A 16,854-nucleotide genomic window follows, 5' to 3' on the forward strand; every position below is an offset into this window, starting at 1 on the left:
TCCAAAAATGTTTCTTGGTTACGAAAGTCCACATTTTACATAAACTTCCATGGAACTAGCGGCCCATGGTGAGTCAACAAATCTTCCGGCGCAGGTCACGCCACGTGTCGAATCGCCACGTCGACGCCGACGTGGCGTTCCTTTGGTACCCGAAAATGATACGGTACGGACGCTGTTAAAAGTGTTGCTTGTTGAACAAGGCTGGACTGTCTTCGTCTGTTTTTCCCTGTGCTGGACTCGTCAGAACAGGGGCCGACGAAGAGAAGGAAGGAGCTGTGAGCCTCTAATGATGGATGAATCGAAGAAGGCTTTGTTGTATGTGTGGAGTTATCTGCCCGGAGCCTCGACGCAGCAGCTGCCGCTGCTCTCGCCGGCGCCGGTTAGGCTTCCTGGCGACTCGTGGAAGGACGTCTGTAGCGGGGGGTGTGGATTCGCCGTGGCTGTTTCTGGTGAGCGTTTTTTTTTTTTTTCCAGCCTAGATTTGCGATTCATGTGTTCTATGAAGCTTTTGTAGTTTTCCGATTGCTTGTAGAGTGATACCATTAGTTCTCGCATTTGTTGTGGGAAGTTGCTCTGGTCGTTGTTTATGCTAGGTATACAATTTCAGATCCCGATTTGATCTAGTAGATCTTTTAAAATTCAATGACTTCTTAGATTTACCGTCTGCTAACTCGTCTAAGTCTTAATCACAACAACTCAAAATTGTGAATCCTGTAACGCTTTTCTGCTAGATGGAGTTCAGTAATTTTGTGAAAAAAAGTATTTGCATTGAGTGTTCAAATATCTTTGTATTTTTAAGTTCTGATTGTGTGAATCCTTTTACTGAATAGTTACATTTTTTTTTTTTTTTCTCCAGGAAATTTACATTTTTTTTTTTTTTATCTCCAGGAAATTTACATTTTTTTCAGCTGCGATTTGTTGTTTGTGCGCTTATTAATTTTGTTTAAGCTGAGTCCGGAAAGCTTATAACATGGGGATCAGCCGATGATCAAGGTCAAAGCTATTTGACTTCAGGAAAACATGGGGTATATGAGTATATCAGTGATCTACTGATCTTCTAATTGGAAAACCTCTTGTTCTCTTTGGATTTACCTTTGCTTACTCTTCCATTGCACTTTTGAAGGAAATTCCAGAGCCTTTTCCTCTACCAACTGAAGCTTCAGCGATGAAGGCTGCTGCTGCTGGTTGGGCACATTGTGTTTCAGTAACAGGTATTGAATTTTTACATTCTGCATCATAAATTTCAAAGTACATACGTATTTTATCGCCATTTCTCTACATAATTATCATTTATCTTCATACAGAGAGAGGTGAAATATACACATGGGGTTGGAAAGAGTGTGTACCCTTTGGGAAAGCAGCCTGTGATTTGGCTACTGGGGAAAGCGTCTTAAAGGAGCACGGGACAGCGAAATTCCCTACAAACTGAGCAAGGTAAATTTCACCATCTAACATATTTTAGGATGCTTTTGTTTTGAATTGCAGGACTAGACTTCAAAGTTGGACTGGACAGGCTATGGTAGTCATCCTATAGCTTTGTATGGTGCACCCTTTGTAAGGGATAGGCGTGGACCGGGTGCACCCTTTAAAGGGCTGGGCGGTGGACATGGGTGCGCCCTTTATGAGGGCTAGGCATAGGACAAGGTGGGATTTTCACTTTTGCCTTTTGGCTTTATGTCTACAGAACTCTATAGCTTGAGCTGGCTGGTGCAGGCCAACCAGCTCTAGCACGAAGTCACCCTTAGCCTGCCCAGTTCCTTTGCATCGAACATGAACTAAGCTCTTTTAGCCAATCCTATCAGTATTTAGCCTGTGAAAAAAATGCACCCTTAAAGAACATATTGTAATGAGGGTTGAATTTGTCAGTCAGCCAAAGGTTTCCAGTCTCAACAAGTGCAAGCGGGACAGTATCTCATCTTGGAAATACAACAGCCAGAGAGGAAGTAAAGCGAAGAAGAGTATCATCGTCAGCTAAACAAGAGCTTGAAATGTCGAAGTCCAATGATGAAAATCTTTCTTCATTGCCCTGTCTTGTGGCTTTGGGTCCGGGAGTGAGGATCACTACTGTTGCTGCCGGTGGCCGCCACACTTTAGCACTGTCAGGTAAATCGGCAACATCCTAACTTAATGCAGTCCACAAGCTCCAGTTTCCAGTTGTAGTTACACGCAGTAGTTTTGTAGGTCATATGAAGTACGAAGCTATGGAAGATCTTTATTGTAAAGCAACACCCTGATGCATAGTATTTTTACCGAGGTTTCAGATGTTGGACAGGTGTGGGGATGGGGGTATGGAGGAGAAGGGCAGCTAGGTTTGGGTTCTCGGATAAAAATGGTGTCTTCGCCCCATCTCATTCCTTGCATCGAGTCAGCTTCTTACTGGAAAGATAGGTCATCTTTAGTTCATAACACAAGCGCAAAATCAAAAGCAAAGACTTTAAAAGTGCCTGGAAGATATGTGAAGGAAATTGCCTGTGGAGGTCGGCACACTGCGGTTATAACAGGTCAGCATTTTGTTGGCTTGGTTTGTAATGGTCATTTTGCAGGAAAGCATTTTGAGTTATTCCCCAAAATCAAGAAACAATCATTGGATCAGTTTACTAGTTTTTGCCAGTCATGCATATTTATTTTGCTTGTTTACGTTCTGCCATGGTCTGTATCGAGCTCTTCTTAGCTAGTTATCCCTTTTTTTTTTTTTGTCTAAACTTTTCCCAACCCTCCTGGTTATTGGAGCCCGTCCATCCAGGACTTAAATAGGTTGATTCTACAGCATATTTTTCTGATGAAGGTGGTAAAGTGTTGTCAACTAACCCTAAGCCAAATGGTTTTCTTGTTGTCAACTAACCCTAAGCCAAATGGTTTTCTTCCCTTCAATTTTTTCTCTCCAGATATCACACTGATTAAGATGTGGTTTGTCAATTTCACTCTAGTTGACTGTCTAGAGCATGTTTTGCTGCTGAAGGTTTTAAACTATTGTCAACCAACCCTAAGCTGGCTGGTTTTCTTCCCTTTAATTTTCTTTCTCCAGACACTGGAGTACTACTTACTTTTGGCTGGGGCTTTACGGGCAGGTGAGCTTCTCCCTGCCAACCAGTTCCATACGCTTGGTGAATTTGCCTTCTGTGCCAATCAGTTCCATACGCTAGGTCAATTTGCGTTGCTTTTACACGGAGCAACAAATGACTTAAATTTCAGACCATTCTGTCTAGAAAATTTGGCCAAAGAACCTGGCCTCGTACCAATATTTGTGTAAATATACCGCACATTAGATCACTACTATTATTTCTTAAAGAAAGTCTAATGTCTTGACAAATCAGATATAATTGAGAATGAGAAATGTAACAGGAGCCACGATTTTCTTCAAACATCCTGTGTCCTATTTCTGGTGGCTTGTGGCATTTTTTTTGTTGTCTTTACTGCTGTCTGAAATATATTATTGTCTAATGACATTCTTTGGTAGTGTGGGCAAGGGAGTACGAGTGATCAACTGAGGCCAACTTGTGTGTCTTCTCTAGTGGGTATTGAAATGGTAGGAATGGCTGCTGGACTATGGCATACACTTTGCATCTCTATTGAAGGTCGCGTGTATGCCTTCGGAGGGAATCAGTATGGACAGTTGGGAACTGATGCTGATCAGGCTGAGGTGCAATTCTGAGACCTTTTATTTATTGGTTTAGCTGCCTGCTTCATCAATAAGTTGGATGATAACATATCCATGTGGCCGCTAGGTAGCAGTTAACTGATATCCAGTGACTACCACTAAAGCATTCCTCCAGCCCCTTACAATTTTTGATGATTTGTTTGTGAAGCTGATTATTTCTTCGGTTTCTCCATTCATTTGCTCTAGTCTCTACCACGGCTGTTGGATGCTCCAATCTTGGAATATAAGCAAGCCAGAACAGCATCTTGTGGAGCTCGTCACAGTGCCATACTAACAGGTATGACCAAAACTAATGATTCCTGGGCTTCACATGCAAGGCAGGTGGTGAAATTAGATTGGGTTCGCTTCAGCTAGACAAGCTGGAAACTAGGATTTGTCCTATGAAGTTCCCTCAATGTTGAGAAAAACTTAATTGAGATAAATCTTACTGCAGTACTGTATTTTTTTCACTTGCGGTGATTTTACAGGGGATGGTGAAATATATTGCCGGGGATGGAACAAGTACGGCCAGGTGAGAATCCACACACGTTCTACCTTCACTGCAGAATGATTCCACAAATCCTATCCTTAACCTTTTTTATTTTTCCTTGTTAAATTTCCTTTCTTAATTAACACTTCTCTTCTGGGTTATGGGCAGCTTGGGCTGGGTGATTCCATCGACAGGAGCATTTCAAGTCTTCATTGATGGTTGCTTGCCTAAAAGAGTTGCATGTGGTTGGTCGCGCACACTATTGTTGGCTGAAAGTGAAAGCCAACCATGGGAGTACCTACTTGGACCAGAAATGACACAGTTCTGTAATGCTCATGATCAGCTGATCAGAGCATAGGTCAGGGCCTGAATGGATCTCACCATTCTCTACTGTTATTATATGTACATAGTTCTCTGTGCAGTCATCTGCACGTGTACATTCCCTCTTTCGAGTTTTCGAGTTTTATAGTCGTATACACATTTAATGGTGTGTTGAAGAATTGAATCTTAGCTTGCAAACTCGCAAAGTAATAAGAAAAATAAACCCTTCTAATTAGTACAATACTTGCAGCACTCCTATGTACATATAAAGTACAGAATGTAATACTGAATGCTCCATTCCCAGAGCCTTTGCATTCATATACAGAGTAAATGCATTTACATTTTGCTAGAGATGGATTTTGGCTTCCGCTGCAGAAGGCTCATCAAAGGCCAGAAGACGTCCATTCTATGAAAGCCTCGGGAAACCTGTGTTCGTTAAAAAAGGAAAATTATGTTTCCGAGTGTTGACAGTAGTTGGAGAAGGTTTGTATTATTTCAGTACCTCAACAATGAAATGGGCCCACTTGTTGTTAAGTCGACTTTCCATCACGCCTTTCAGAATAGTTAACTGTAAACTGCGGATCACTTGGGCAATCTCTAGGAAAAGTCCATGCTCGTTGCAAAGCATCTGCCATTTATGTGAACAATAGGATCAAAAAACAAACACACAGAAAAAGGAGGTGCTGCAATGTAATTGTAAACGAACCTAGTTCCTTGTGAACAATTTGAGTTTTGTGTTCAGTTCGCATAAGGCTTGGTTCAAGTTTGAATTACGAGATAAGGCTCAAACAAGGTTGAGTTCGGCTGAGCCATGCATATTGAGCTCATGCTTTTTTCAGTTGAGCTGGAAAACTCAAAAGCTCTAATAACAATTAACATACACAATTCTACTAATAGATCGTTGGTTTCGTAAATTAAAACATCACACCACCAACCTCTATAAGCAAGTACCCAGGGTATTTGAGATCTTCAACAACTATAGGGCACGCTTCAAAGTCACTTCCCAGTTCAAATGCCCAGCTCGTTCCATTCTTGCATCCATCCCCAACTGCAGAAGATTTCCATTTCTGACTGGCTGTCTGCGTAGCAATTATGCTAAAAGGTTTTAGAGACACTTAACAAAGTTAAACTTGATAATCTTTAAAGCTTCACAGAAACTATTGACCATAGAGAGTATAGAAGATATTTTACCAAAAAAATTTTTTCTTTCTTTTCTTTTTTTTCCTGCTTCTTTTTTTTTTTTTTTTTTCGGGAAGCATGCAGTTAGTTTACAGTAGCAATATGTAAAGCATATAAACAGTCTTTAAATAATTATGCTTTCAAACTGATTCATTTTCTGTTTCATGTTTGAGATGCGAAGAAAGGCTTGATAAGCCAGTATAAGACAGAATTTACCTTTAGATGGAGGGCTAATATAACAAGGCTTGACTAATTATATGTGACAGGTAATGAAATAAGCCATATTTGCAGAATGCACTCCATAGAAAGGGATGGAATAAAGAAAAATACCATTGAAAATTGCGATGGAGTCATAGTTTGCAGTATTATTGCAGAGTTCCAGTGCAATAGAATTGAGGGATTATCTTACTAATTGAAGAGAAATATGGATTTTGGTTATTACAAGTCAAACAAATCAATGATGCATATAATTGTATCAAAGGAATTTCAAAAAGCCTATAATTATTCAGTGAGCGAGTTCAAGTTTCAACAAAATCAATTATTTTCAAATAAAATGCACACCCCTATCCAAATTTAAGGGGGAGGGGTGCGCAATATATTTGCTACATTGTCCAATTTTGATATATTTGAATATCACGGATTCTCAGTTGTGAACTTTCAGGGAATTTCACCTATCCAAATTGGTTTTAATGGAAACTTTATTTCATTTTTAAACCAATTTAATTTCATTTCCTGATATTTGATAATTTTCAATCCCAGCTAGACAAATATCAAAAGTTAAAAGGAGTTTCCTAAATTATCTAATCTGGAAAATTTCAGCCTAATTGTCGGGAATTTTGTGGAATAATTTTTTGTGATTTAATAAGGGCGCCCCATTTAAATTTGTATATGGAATACTATTTGAATGCCTTGGCTGTTGCCGTACCATAACCGCTGTAGCCCAAACAATAATATAAATCTATGTAATAAACGAAAACTGATGTTTGAAATAATTTCATTACATGTAGGCATCATCAACTCCCATTATTTGACTCGTTACCAAATCCTTGCCTTCACCTACGGTAAAAAGTGTAGTCAAGTAAAAGTTCTAAGCATATGATTGAGATAAAGCCTATACACAAGACAGCATATCTTTCGACAATTGTCACCCATACAATTGTTCCCTTAACAGCAATTGAGCACTACCGAATAATTCCTTTTTCCATGACCATTATCATCCTTATTGACTCAGCTCAGCACACTACCTCCCTGTTCTTTAGATTGGAGAGAACATATGTTGCTCCATTATTTCAGTTAGTCAAAAGCCAAGTACACTATACACACGTGTAGTGTATAATCTTAAGAAGATGAACCAATCCTCAATGAAATGTCCATGAATTTTCATGGAACTATCATGTTCAAAATATTCTAATATATCCTCCACACTAGTTTATAATGTTGTCAACTTGACATCAAGAGAATCATGGTGATATTGTTGCCGATTTTCTACTCAATTCTAAGAGGGTCCAGCGAGTCGAGCAACATTAGCTAGAAAATGAATTGCTTAGGTATGCAGGAAAGGAACAAAAATCTTGAAAATTGAATACAACAAGCTCATTTTGGTCGTTTGCTCAGACCACGGAAGGTGGCTTTAAATGCAAGAGTAATACAAGTATACAACATACTCTTTGGTCATTTGCTGACATTAAGGCTACATTTGTTGACAGAATGTTTATTCCTAGGAATAGAATGGAATAGATGAAAAATGTAAAAGGAACTTGTATAGGTATTAGTAATTTAGAATCAAGTCACTCATGCAAATGCTTGCATCGTCCCATGAACATATAACAGGAATAAACATTTTGTGGAATTTTGGGAGTAGTCATTCATTGTCTATTCCATCTTTTAAAGATATATAAAAAGTTTTGCATTGTGAAGAAAATACATCTTTTGAAAGCCATCAAATCCTTAAATTATGATTGTTTTATTATTAGGAACAGACATGCCAAAAACCAAATTAACTTAAATTCTTGATGGTTGGCCCTCACTTTTAGCTCATTCCACGATAATTATTTTGTGAGGTTCACATCCAGTCATACACTTTTCTTGATATTTTCAACAAAGAAAAAGGAAAAATAGGGGGTAACTACTTTAGATCACCAAATTTGAAATTTGGTACATATGCAAACATATCTTATGAAAATATCTTTCAAAGTCCATAAAACTAGCTAATTGTATTTTCTTTGCTCTTGAGAATATTGTTGCCTTCAATTGAATAATTAAATAAATAACAGATTCTAACGATAAACAAGTGTTATAAGCTATTATTTTTGTAAAATCCATCAACAATTGAGACTCAGAGAAAAAATTGGACAATCTTGAATCATGGGACAGCACACTACAAAATCAAGGCTAACACACATAAATCCATTTATTCCAATTTGCTCCCTAAAGGTTAAAACTAAATCAATAATCCAATTACTATCCAATGGCCTAAGCCCTCTCTCTCTCTCTATGTCCTAATGCCTTCAACTTGAGTCAAAACATTACTCATTAACACAAGCTTTGCTCTCCCTTTGACATGACCAAATATATTCAGTTGATTTATCGTCCTACTAGCTTTAAGAATATAGCTATTTTAAACACCATCCTTTTTCATCCAAGTAACCCATCCATCTCAACATCCTCATCAGTTGGATTCATTCACTACACTTCCCATACCTTACCCACTCAGCATTATACCATAAGACAACTGGTTTTCCACCTGTTTGACAGGGATTCTAACTCACACTCTCTTGCAACTAGGCCAAGCTACCAGATATGGAAGGTCAAACATTAGGGCTCTTAAATCTTTGTCTATAAATGCGAGTCCTAGATTTCCATTCTAAATTCCTAAATGAAACAACATATATTTCAAAGTGTATCCCATCCTTCAAATTTAATAACAATTCCTTAACTCATCTATTGAAAGTTGAAACTGTGTTGACATAAAGAACACACACTATAATAAATTTCCTTGTGCATACCCAAGCAACTCATCATTGGCAATCCTGAAGGTAGCATATTTCATTATAGAGAAATGAAATAAAATAATCGTCAACCCTTGAGTATTTAATTTGTTGGTTAAAATGCCACTAAGCCCTGAAAAAAGTAACTAAAAATTTCCATCAGAAATAAGCAAACACATAATGCACATCTAATTACGAGAACACTCATTCGGACAACAGAATTGCTAGAATTCTTAATGTTGTTTAATACTAATCTCAACCTTTCTAAGAGTATAAAAAAAATATAAAGTAACTGGGCAAAGTCAACGCACCTCTTCAGACGTCCATTGCCTCAATTTCTCAGCCTGGACGGTAACACTTCTTAAAAACATCATGTGCTTTATAGTTTGATCTAACAAACAGTCAATGCTACACTGCATTTGCATATAACAGAGCAAATATTTCATTAATAAAAAAAATGGAAATTGGAGGAATTCAAAAAGACATCAACTAGAAACACTTTCATAATAACAACATAACACTAACCCTAACTATACCCACCTTTGCACCATTAGGGACTAGCTCCCTTAGCTCCTTGACCCGATCTTGGATCATTTGTCTATCCCTTGGTCTTGGCTTGTGGCTAGCACCAGTTTTGGCCTTTATTTTTTTGACATTATACAACTTCTTAGACTGCGCAAGCCCATGCCTCTTCTTTTGTGGCTCTTCATCAATCAATGTGCTCACCATACTCTTAAATGAAGAGGCCGAAATTGAAGAATTAGAAGAAGGATTTCTACCACTGGCAACAAATGCCGATGTGACTTGACTCTCTGGAACATAATCATCTCCCATCAATGAACCTCCTTCAGATTGACTGTTGGGCTGGGAATTAGCAAATTGACCCAACAAGCTAGTAGAAGGCCAAATTTTATTCACTCTATTAGATGTAGCACCATCTGAACCACCATTTATATTGGCAACAACAGCTTCCAATAGATGTTTGCCATCACCCCTTTCAGTAAACCATTCGCTTGATTCCAAGGCTAATGGTTTTATGCCCTTATCAAGATCTTTATTGTTGATCAAACTTGAGCTACTGCATGCATCCTCACCAAATACCAATGATTCCTGCAAGTATCCATTGATCTGTCTATGGAATGCTGGTTCAAGTGCTTTGTGAAGCTCACAATATGTGGGAAAGTTGAAAGAATTGCTCACTTTTCTATAGCAGGCCTCACCAGCAACCTTGCTTCCATATGATTCTTCCATCATATCTCCACCATAATAAAAATTCAAATTTTCAGTAGAGGACTCCCCAAACATTGCCAAGTTGTAGTTGCTACATTCAGAAAATGCATGGAATTCTTCTTCGAGACAAGACAATTTGAACATGCTACTTCCCATCACCTCAGACTCTGAAGCATTAATGAATTGATTTAGAAGAGTTGAAACTTCAGTAAAACTCACTGATAACACATCAAAATTATTTTTTCTAGGACTTCCAATAATTTCTGGTGCATTTTCAGATTGTACATCTTGTCGTATGAACAGCGGGGCAACTAGATTTTTAGTTGAAAATTCATTAGCTGTTTGTTTGATACCATCAGCAACCTTCATGTCTTCACATTGCATTCCATTCAATAAGCTAGTAGTGGTATCTGAAAGCTTATCTAGGCTTCCTACCATAACAGACATTTGTGATGATGGAGGCTGAGCTTGGATGGCATTGAAACTTTCCTTGATATAACCAACCAGAGCCAGATCTTCAGCAACCTGATGCCTTGAAAGGAAGTGAATCAAACATAAGACATACAACAAACTAAAAAGCTAAAAATACAGAGAGATGCATGAGCATGCACACACACTTGAGGTAAAACAATTATCAAACAGACTCTTTGTCCTCTCTGTTTCCATTTAATTGGTTTATGCAGACAGAAAGAGAGACAGGGATGGGAAGTATCAACCACTCTGACAAAGATTTCCACTGTAGCCTACGCAAATCATTGACAGTATAACATGATCACATGAATTACAGAAGCTATAAGTCACATCACTAGGTATTCAGATGGACTGGATGCCATGAATCCTATATCCATGACACTAAGAACATCCTTGTAATCACAAGGCTTACAGTGTTGTGGTTGACCAATACCATCCTTGACATAATTACAAAAGGCTTACAGTACCATGGTCAATGAATGAAATATGGAACTGCTAGGTGCTGACTGCTAATGCCAGCAAGATCATGGTTTTAGAATCCTCTATCTAAAATAATCACTAATTTTTCTAAATAAAATAAAACAACCACCCTAACCAATGCATACGCACCATTTCTAATGAGCCAAGCTGCACAACTCCATGTGGAACAACAGGTACCAGCAAAATAGTCTGCATGAGTTCATATTTATAAATCATAATCAGTGTTAAATCCATCTGGAAGTAAAGCTTATGGACTACAACTGGCTAAGCATGCCAGACAGTTGGATGTGCATATGCATCAACACAATGATACTGGGCCAAGTTAGCATGTTATGGAAGAATTTGGAGACCAAGTTACCTTAATACCCGCAGCAAACTGAAGTAGCCATTCATTGGGATACTGCAAATGGATAGAATTGCATTAGTACGGTATTTGGCAAAATAATTTTTTTAACTGTAATCTATACTTTTCAGATATAACAATCAAAACAAAAGATAGAAGAGTCACCTTCGAAAAGAACTTGGAGCTGAATTCTTCAGAAAATGTACCGTCATATAAAACCCAACAATGGCTTCCCGAATAAGCCACTCCACCAACCAGCCTGGTTCATATAAGAAATTCCACATTAAATTTTTTACCTCAGAACTTTGTTTCCTGTACATTGCATGAACGGAGCTCAAGTTCTGCCTAAAGTGTTTAGCTCATGGTTACAGGCCCTTTCTCATAAAAACACATACACAGAGATGTCACGGACCTAGGGGTTGATTGAATCCAGTTGTTGCAGGCTGTTCAGGCTAATATGACAAGAACAGTAACTGAAGTTCATGGTGATCGCTCAAGCAATGAATTGGGCACAAGGAGTGCTGTCATTGATCAGAAGTTTCTACACTTGCATATATATATGTGTGTGTGTGTGTGTGTGTGTGTGTGTGTGTGTGTGTAGAGAGAGAGAGAGAGATGGCAGCTATTTTTCAAAGTGACAATTTGCAGCAATGCCTACAAGGATGTTTCAAGCCAAGGCATGAGAAAAATGTCCCAATGTTCAACTCTCCAAAGCTGCAACTCCAAAGTAAATTAAGCATTTTAGTGGCCAAACATCCCTCAACAGAGCTTCCACAGCCAGGAAACTGGAGGAAATGGTGATTTAATTGCATTATAGTGGGCATAACAAAACCCATACTAAAAATGGCAGTTAGAATGCTAAAAGACCTCTCCAGGAAGTTAGGTGGATCAGAAGTCCGACCAAATCAGACAGTCTCAGTGGAACTGGAAGTCCAACAAATTATTCAGAATTTAAGCTTCTAGCGATCAGTCAACTGCTCTTTTGAGTAAACTACTAGATATAAGAATATGTACACACCTATTAGACAAAAAAATCTAATTTTATCCACCAAAGCCTCCATTGAAGGATTTATCACCCAACAGGTGGCAGCTATTCTAAATGTTAATTATGTATTTTAGGAGTTGAACTTTCTTAAGCAGAACTTCCACAGCCAGGAAACTGTAGGAAGTGGTGATTTAATTGCATTATAATGGGTATAACAAAACCCATTGTAAAAATGGGCAGTTACCCATGTTAAAAAACCTCTCTAGGAAGTTATGTGGATTGGAAGTCCGACCAAATCAGATAGCCTCAGTGGAATTGGAAGTACAGCAAATTATTCAGAACTTAAAGCTTCTGAAGATCAATTAATTGCTCTTTTGGGTATGCTCCTAGACATAAGAATATGCCTGCTCCTGTTAGCCAAGAGAGCTTTTTTTATCCAATCATTCTTTCAACTTTTTGCACCCATTCTCTCATAATCCGGTGAATGTGTTGAAGGATCCGTGGGGGTTCTTCAAGGTGTCAGGTTTGAATCTCGAAAAGGGTGGGATGGGAGATGAGCTACCTCCAGCTGTGTAGTCCTAGCCTAGTGTGGAGCTTCAATCAGCCATGTATAGTTTTACAATAGAACACAGGTGTGTTTGAGTGTGTGTGTGTGTGTGTGTGTGTGTATATATATAATATTATAGTAGAACACAGGCAAAAGTACAAAATTTACACAATTTCTTATGATAAAGATCAAGCAAAGAAGTGTACCCCTCTCCCAATGTGTACTGAAGGCATGTCATATCAGCCAATGTCAGTCCAACAGGATATCCACTGGAATTTCTGTCACGTGCACTTCTTTCATAGTTTGTTGAATGCATCTCATTTCCATTGTTGAATAGTTCATCAGAGACAATTTCGATGAATTCTCCTCTCTTTGGATAATCATGATACCCGTCTTCCCACGTCAAAATCCTTTTTTTTTGGGGGGGGGGGGGGGGGAAGGAAACCAGCATCAATGTAGGCTCATCAAGAAGTATAATTTATTACATGATAATAATTTACCGCACAAATTAGTTTAAAAGAAAAAATGTGGGGCCCGGAGGGGTGTAGTACATGTTTAGCAACCTAGAATTATCCTCAACATATTTTATTTTGAAAAGTCATTGTACCTAGCAAAGCAAAGGTACTTCTTTGCAGAGGAAGGAGTAAACAGGAGGCTATCTCCAACACATGAATCCATAAGTGACTTGGACGATAAAATACTAAACCTTTACTTATGCTATTGGAGGAAAATGAAGTGACAAACAATGAGATGAATTTTGGCAACTATCCCTAAGATTCACATGCTACACCAACCATTGCTTCCATAAAATTATTGACATAAACTTTGGAATCTCCCAAATATAGGCAAGGATTCATCCATAACCATACCCCTAGAATACAATAGGTATCACATGGGCATTAATGCTCCATCTTGACTTTTTACCTCGCAAAAATTCTTTGACCTCTTGTCTTGTATGTATCACAAAGAGCCTTGAATATATTCATTTCATTGGAAATTCCACTTATGAGAGTTGTCCCACATCAAAAAAAGAGTGGAGGAGGAGTGGCTTATACACAAAAAGGCCCAAGATCTAACGAATTAAACATTTCAATTGAGTTGGTACTCACCTATGTATATCAAACCCATCTATGAGGTTTCCCCCAGTGTTAACAAGTGAAATAAGAGTCAATGGTTTGTTAATATTAATCAATTCTTATGATGTTATAATAGTTGGGGGACAAAGTGTGTGATCAAAGCCAATAAGAATTTCTAAGGCCACATAAATAGCTCCAAGTGAGATCAAGACATGAAAGGTAGGAATGATGTTAAAGGCATGTGGACTACAAATTAAGGGACACAGATATAAGAGTTAGGCCCACTCATACAACTATCATAGACCTCCCAAGGGCTGCAGGGGGAATCGGCCAATCAGGGGCTGCTAGGGACTTAAGTAATTAGAGATTGTTGAAAATTTCACTTGTGAGAGTTTTCTAACATAAAAAAAGAGAGTGGAAGAGGTGTGGCTTAATACATGGATAGGCTTAAGACCGGCTTAAGCATTTTGGTCAAGTTGGCACTAGCCTGTATTTATCAAGCTGGCTCACAAAGACTCCCTAGTGCTAATACACTTAATTGAAAGCTAATGACATCTCATGCTAACGGGAAAACCAAAAGTTCTACGTGTCCTAACCATCTCCAACATAAATATGCAAACTAGGACCAACACAACCACACCACATGGAAAATTTTACAAACCATTCTCAACTGACCATGTCAATAGAATTCCATCATTAACCCCTTAAAAGCATAAATACAAAGAATCGAGAACTCATGAATAGATGAAACGGGGCTTGGCACAATAAACACCAATATATTACATTCCTCAAAACTAGTACAGAGGATATTTTCGTATTAAACACAAACCCATAAGTAAAGGAGTTTAGAAAGATCTTACATTTCAGTCTGGTTCTTAAGCTTCCAAAATACGGCATATGTCCAATGTGAATTATCACAGAGACTTTTCAGCAAATGTCTCAGTGCAGTAGTTCCCATATCTTTATCTATGATGTGAAGTAAAATCTGTCTAGTACAACAATTAACTCAATCAAATTACACTACAACCATCACTAGCTGCCCCGGTATGATCCTCGCCCAGCCTGTTTTATGCGCAATCCTGCTCTACGTTTTATTGGTGGCCCCGTCGAAATTAATAGTAATCTGCCCATACTTAAACTCCCTCTCAGGAATAACACGACTCGAAAGCACAAGCAGTTTAAAGAGGGCAAAAAGCAGCAGGGACAGAAGGCTTCAGGAGTTCGACCTTTTGGAATGACTTGTCCATGAAATTGCAACTAATCAAACGAAGGTCTGCGATATCAAATGGCAGACAACACAATGAACACCAGAAACTTCAAATCAGAAACCCTATCCTCGCCGCACACTTGACTTCACAAAATCATAAACAGAACTCTGCCTCAATTCGTTTTTATGGTCAAAAGCTATAACCCGAAACGAACCAAACCTTCGAGAATGATGTTCTCCTCGTCTGCAAATCAACTATAACCAGTCAGTAAGCGGTAACTTTTCGCATCCACAGCAACAGCAGCCGCAGCTCGTATTTCTGTTACTCAAGAAAACACAGAAACCAACTGACAATCAGTTGAATGCGCCTAATTGAAGCAAACTCAGTTTGGTTACTAAGAAAATAAGGGAAAACCAACCAAACTGATACACTCATTTCCTCTATTCAAAAAAAAAATTCTCATTCCTAATACAAACTTGTTGGCTTTGAGCTTCCCGTTCTCTCGAAGCCGAAAAACAACAAATAAAACAGGGAAAAACAAAAGACTCTGAGCCCGGTTCTACACTATTCTCCTCCGTTCTCTCTCAGCAGCCAAACAGAAAATGAGCAAAACACACCGACAAGAACAAAATCACAACCAAAAGTAGATTGTTTCCGCTGTCTTACCTCTACTCAAACACTTTCATATTCGTTCGACTCCATAACCATACACGCACAGATCTGCATACAACATCCAGATAGAGACTCGAGACGGAGAGAGAATCGAGTGGCAAAATAAGCTTTTGCACCTCCTCTGATCTCACCGGCAGCAACCAGCAACCGAAGCATTCATATATAATGCCGCCCGCGACTGCACCGGTTACCGCCGCGACCGGTGCCACCGGACTCCAAATCCACCCCGAGCTGGATTTCATAATTGGTTGGGGGCCGCAGCGGGACGGTGGGCCCGCGCACTGGTTGGAGTTTGCGCAGGAAAGTGGAGGGTCGTGGGCACGCGGCGACGAGGCGCGTGGGTACAAATCGTTGTCGGGAGGGATGGAGGGAGAGGGACGGACGTTGGTGAACCCTTTCAAACTCGAAGTGGCCCCAACGGCCTCTACTTATTGAATTGTCTGCGCATATGACATAATTCAAGTTTATCAATGACTAACAAAGATATAAAAATTGTCTTCTTTGTCAACAATTACATTAATATTTTTCACTAATTTCTTTTGAGGTTTGCTCAAATTTTACTGGCCCACAATGAAGAAGAACGCGATTGAGCTCATCAAACGATGCGATAAATGTCAAAGATCCATAATAGTACCACACGTACCCTCTAGTCTACTCTTCCCTCTAACCAGTCCCTGCCCTTTCGCACAGTGGGGGATAGACATCCTCGGACCTTTGCCATAGACAACCGGCCAAAAAAAATTTTTGTTGGTAGCAATAGATTATTTTTACTAAGTGGGTAGAGGTCGAACATCTGGCCACCATAACAGAGCGGAACATTATGCGCTTTGTGTGGACAGCAGTGGTTTATCGATTCGGAATCCCTTGGGCAATAATTACAGACCACGGGAGGCAGTTCGACAACAAACGCTTCAAAAAGTTATGTTCGGACTTATCTATTAAGCTCGTGTCCGCATCAGTAGCGCAACCCCAGAGCAATGGACAGGTAGAGAACATGAACCGAACGATATGGCACGGGTTGAGGACGCGACTCGAGTCTATGCAAGGTAGATGGGTAGAGGAACTCCTTTCACTCATATGGGCATACCACACCACCAAGAGGGAGGCAATAGGGGAAACTCCTTTTATGCTCCCCTTCGGCACAGAAGCGGTCATCCCAGCAGAGGTAGGGATACCCTCCTGACGAAGGCAGTACTTTAGCGAGCAAACCAACAACGAAGAGCTCAGA

General features: G+C 39.3%; 1 protein-coding gene and 1 pseudogene across 4 annotated transcripts; one reads left to right on the forward strand and one right to left on the reverse strand.

The window, feature by feature from the left end:
• Positions 1-223: 223 nt before the first annotated feature.
• LOC131159848 (ultraviolet-B receptor UVR8-like) lies at positions 224-4,689 on the forward strand (annotated as a pseudogene).
• Positions 4,656-15,843, reverse strand: LOC131159847 (transcription factor bHLH157-like). 4 transcript variants are annotated; one of them, XM_058115037.1, is made up of 13 exons: positions 15,621-15,823; positions 15,174-15,272; positions 14,607-15,019; positions 12,877-13,080; positions 11,304-11,397; positions 11,154-11,195; positions 10,925-10,984; positions 9,815-10,369; positions 9,155-9,724; positions 8,926-9,027; positions 5,384-5,527; positions 4,951-5,076; positions 4,656-4,874 (listed from the first exon to the last, which is right to left on the reverse strand). In XM_058115037.1, exons 3-13 carry the CDS (start codon positions 14,702-14,704, stop codon positions 4,785-4,787), a joined length of 2,085 nt encoding a protein of 694 aa, XP_057971020.1. In that variant the 5' UTR covers positions 14,705-15,019; positions 15,174-15,272; positions 15,621-15,823; the 3' UTR covers positions 4,656-4,784. The 4 variants fall into 4 exon arrangements, with proteins under 4 accessions (XP_057971020.1, XP_057971018.1, XP_057971019.1 ...); XM_058115035.1 differs by having other exon boundaries at positions 9,155-10,369; XM_058115036.1 differs by having other exon boundaries at positions 9,155-10,369; positions 14,607-15,197; positions 15,621-15,843.
• Between the last annotated feature and the right edge of the window lie 1,011 nt (positions 15,844-16,854).

This window comes from Malania oleifera, chromosome 7 (assembly GCF_029873635.1).
Source record: "Malania oleifera isolate guangnan ecotype guangnan chromosome 7, ASM2987363v1, whole genome shotgun sequence".
NCBI lineage: Eukaryota > Viridiplantae > Streptophyta > Magnoliopsida > Santalales > Ximeniaceae > Malania > Malania oleifera.

Excerpts from the sequence above, each read along its gene's own strand:
- LOC131159847 (XM_058115036.1), bottom strand. The coding sequence starts at position 14,704 with ATGGGAACTACTGCACTGAGACATTTGCTGAAAAGTCTCTGTGATAAT. Across the intron at positions 10,370-10,924 it reads AGCTTGGCTCATTAGAAATG|GTTGCTGAAGATCTGGCTCT; the intron begins GTGCGTATGCAT and ends TCAAGGCATCAG. Across the intron at positions 9,028-9,154 it reads TAGTCCCTAATGGTGCAAAG|TGTAGCATTGACTGTTTGTT; the intron begins GTGGGTATAGTT and ends ATGCAAATGCAG.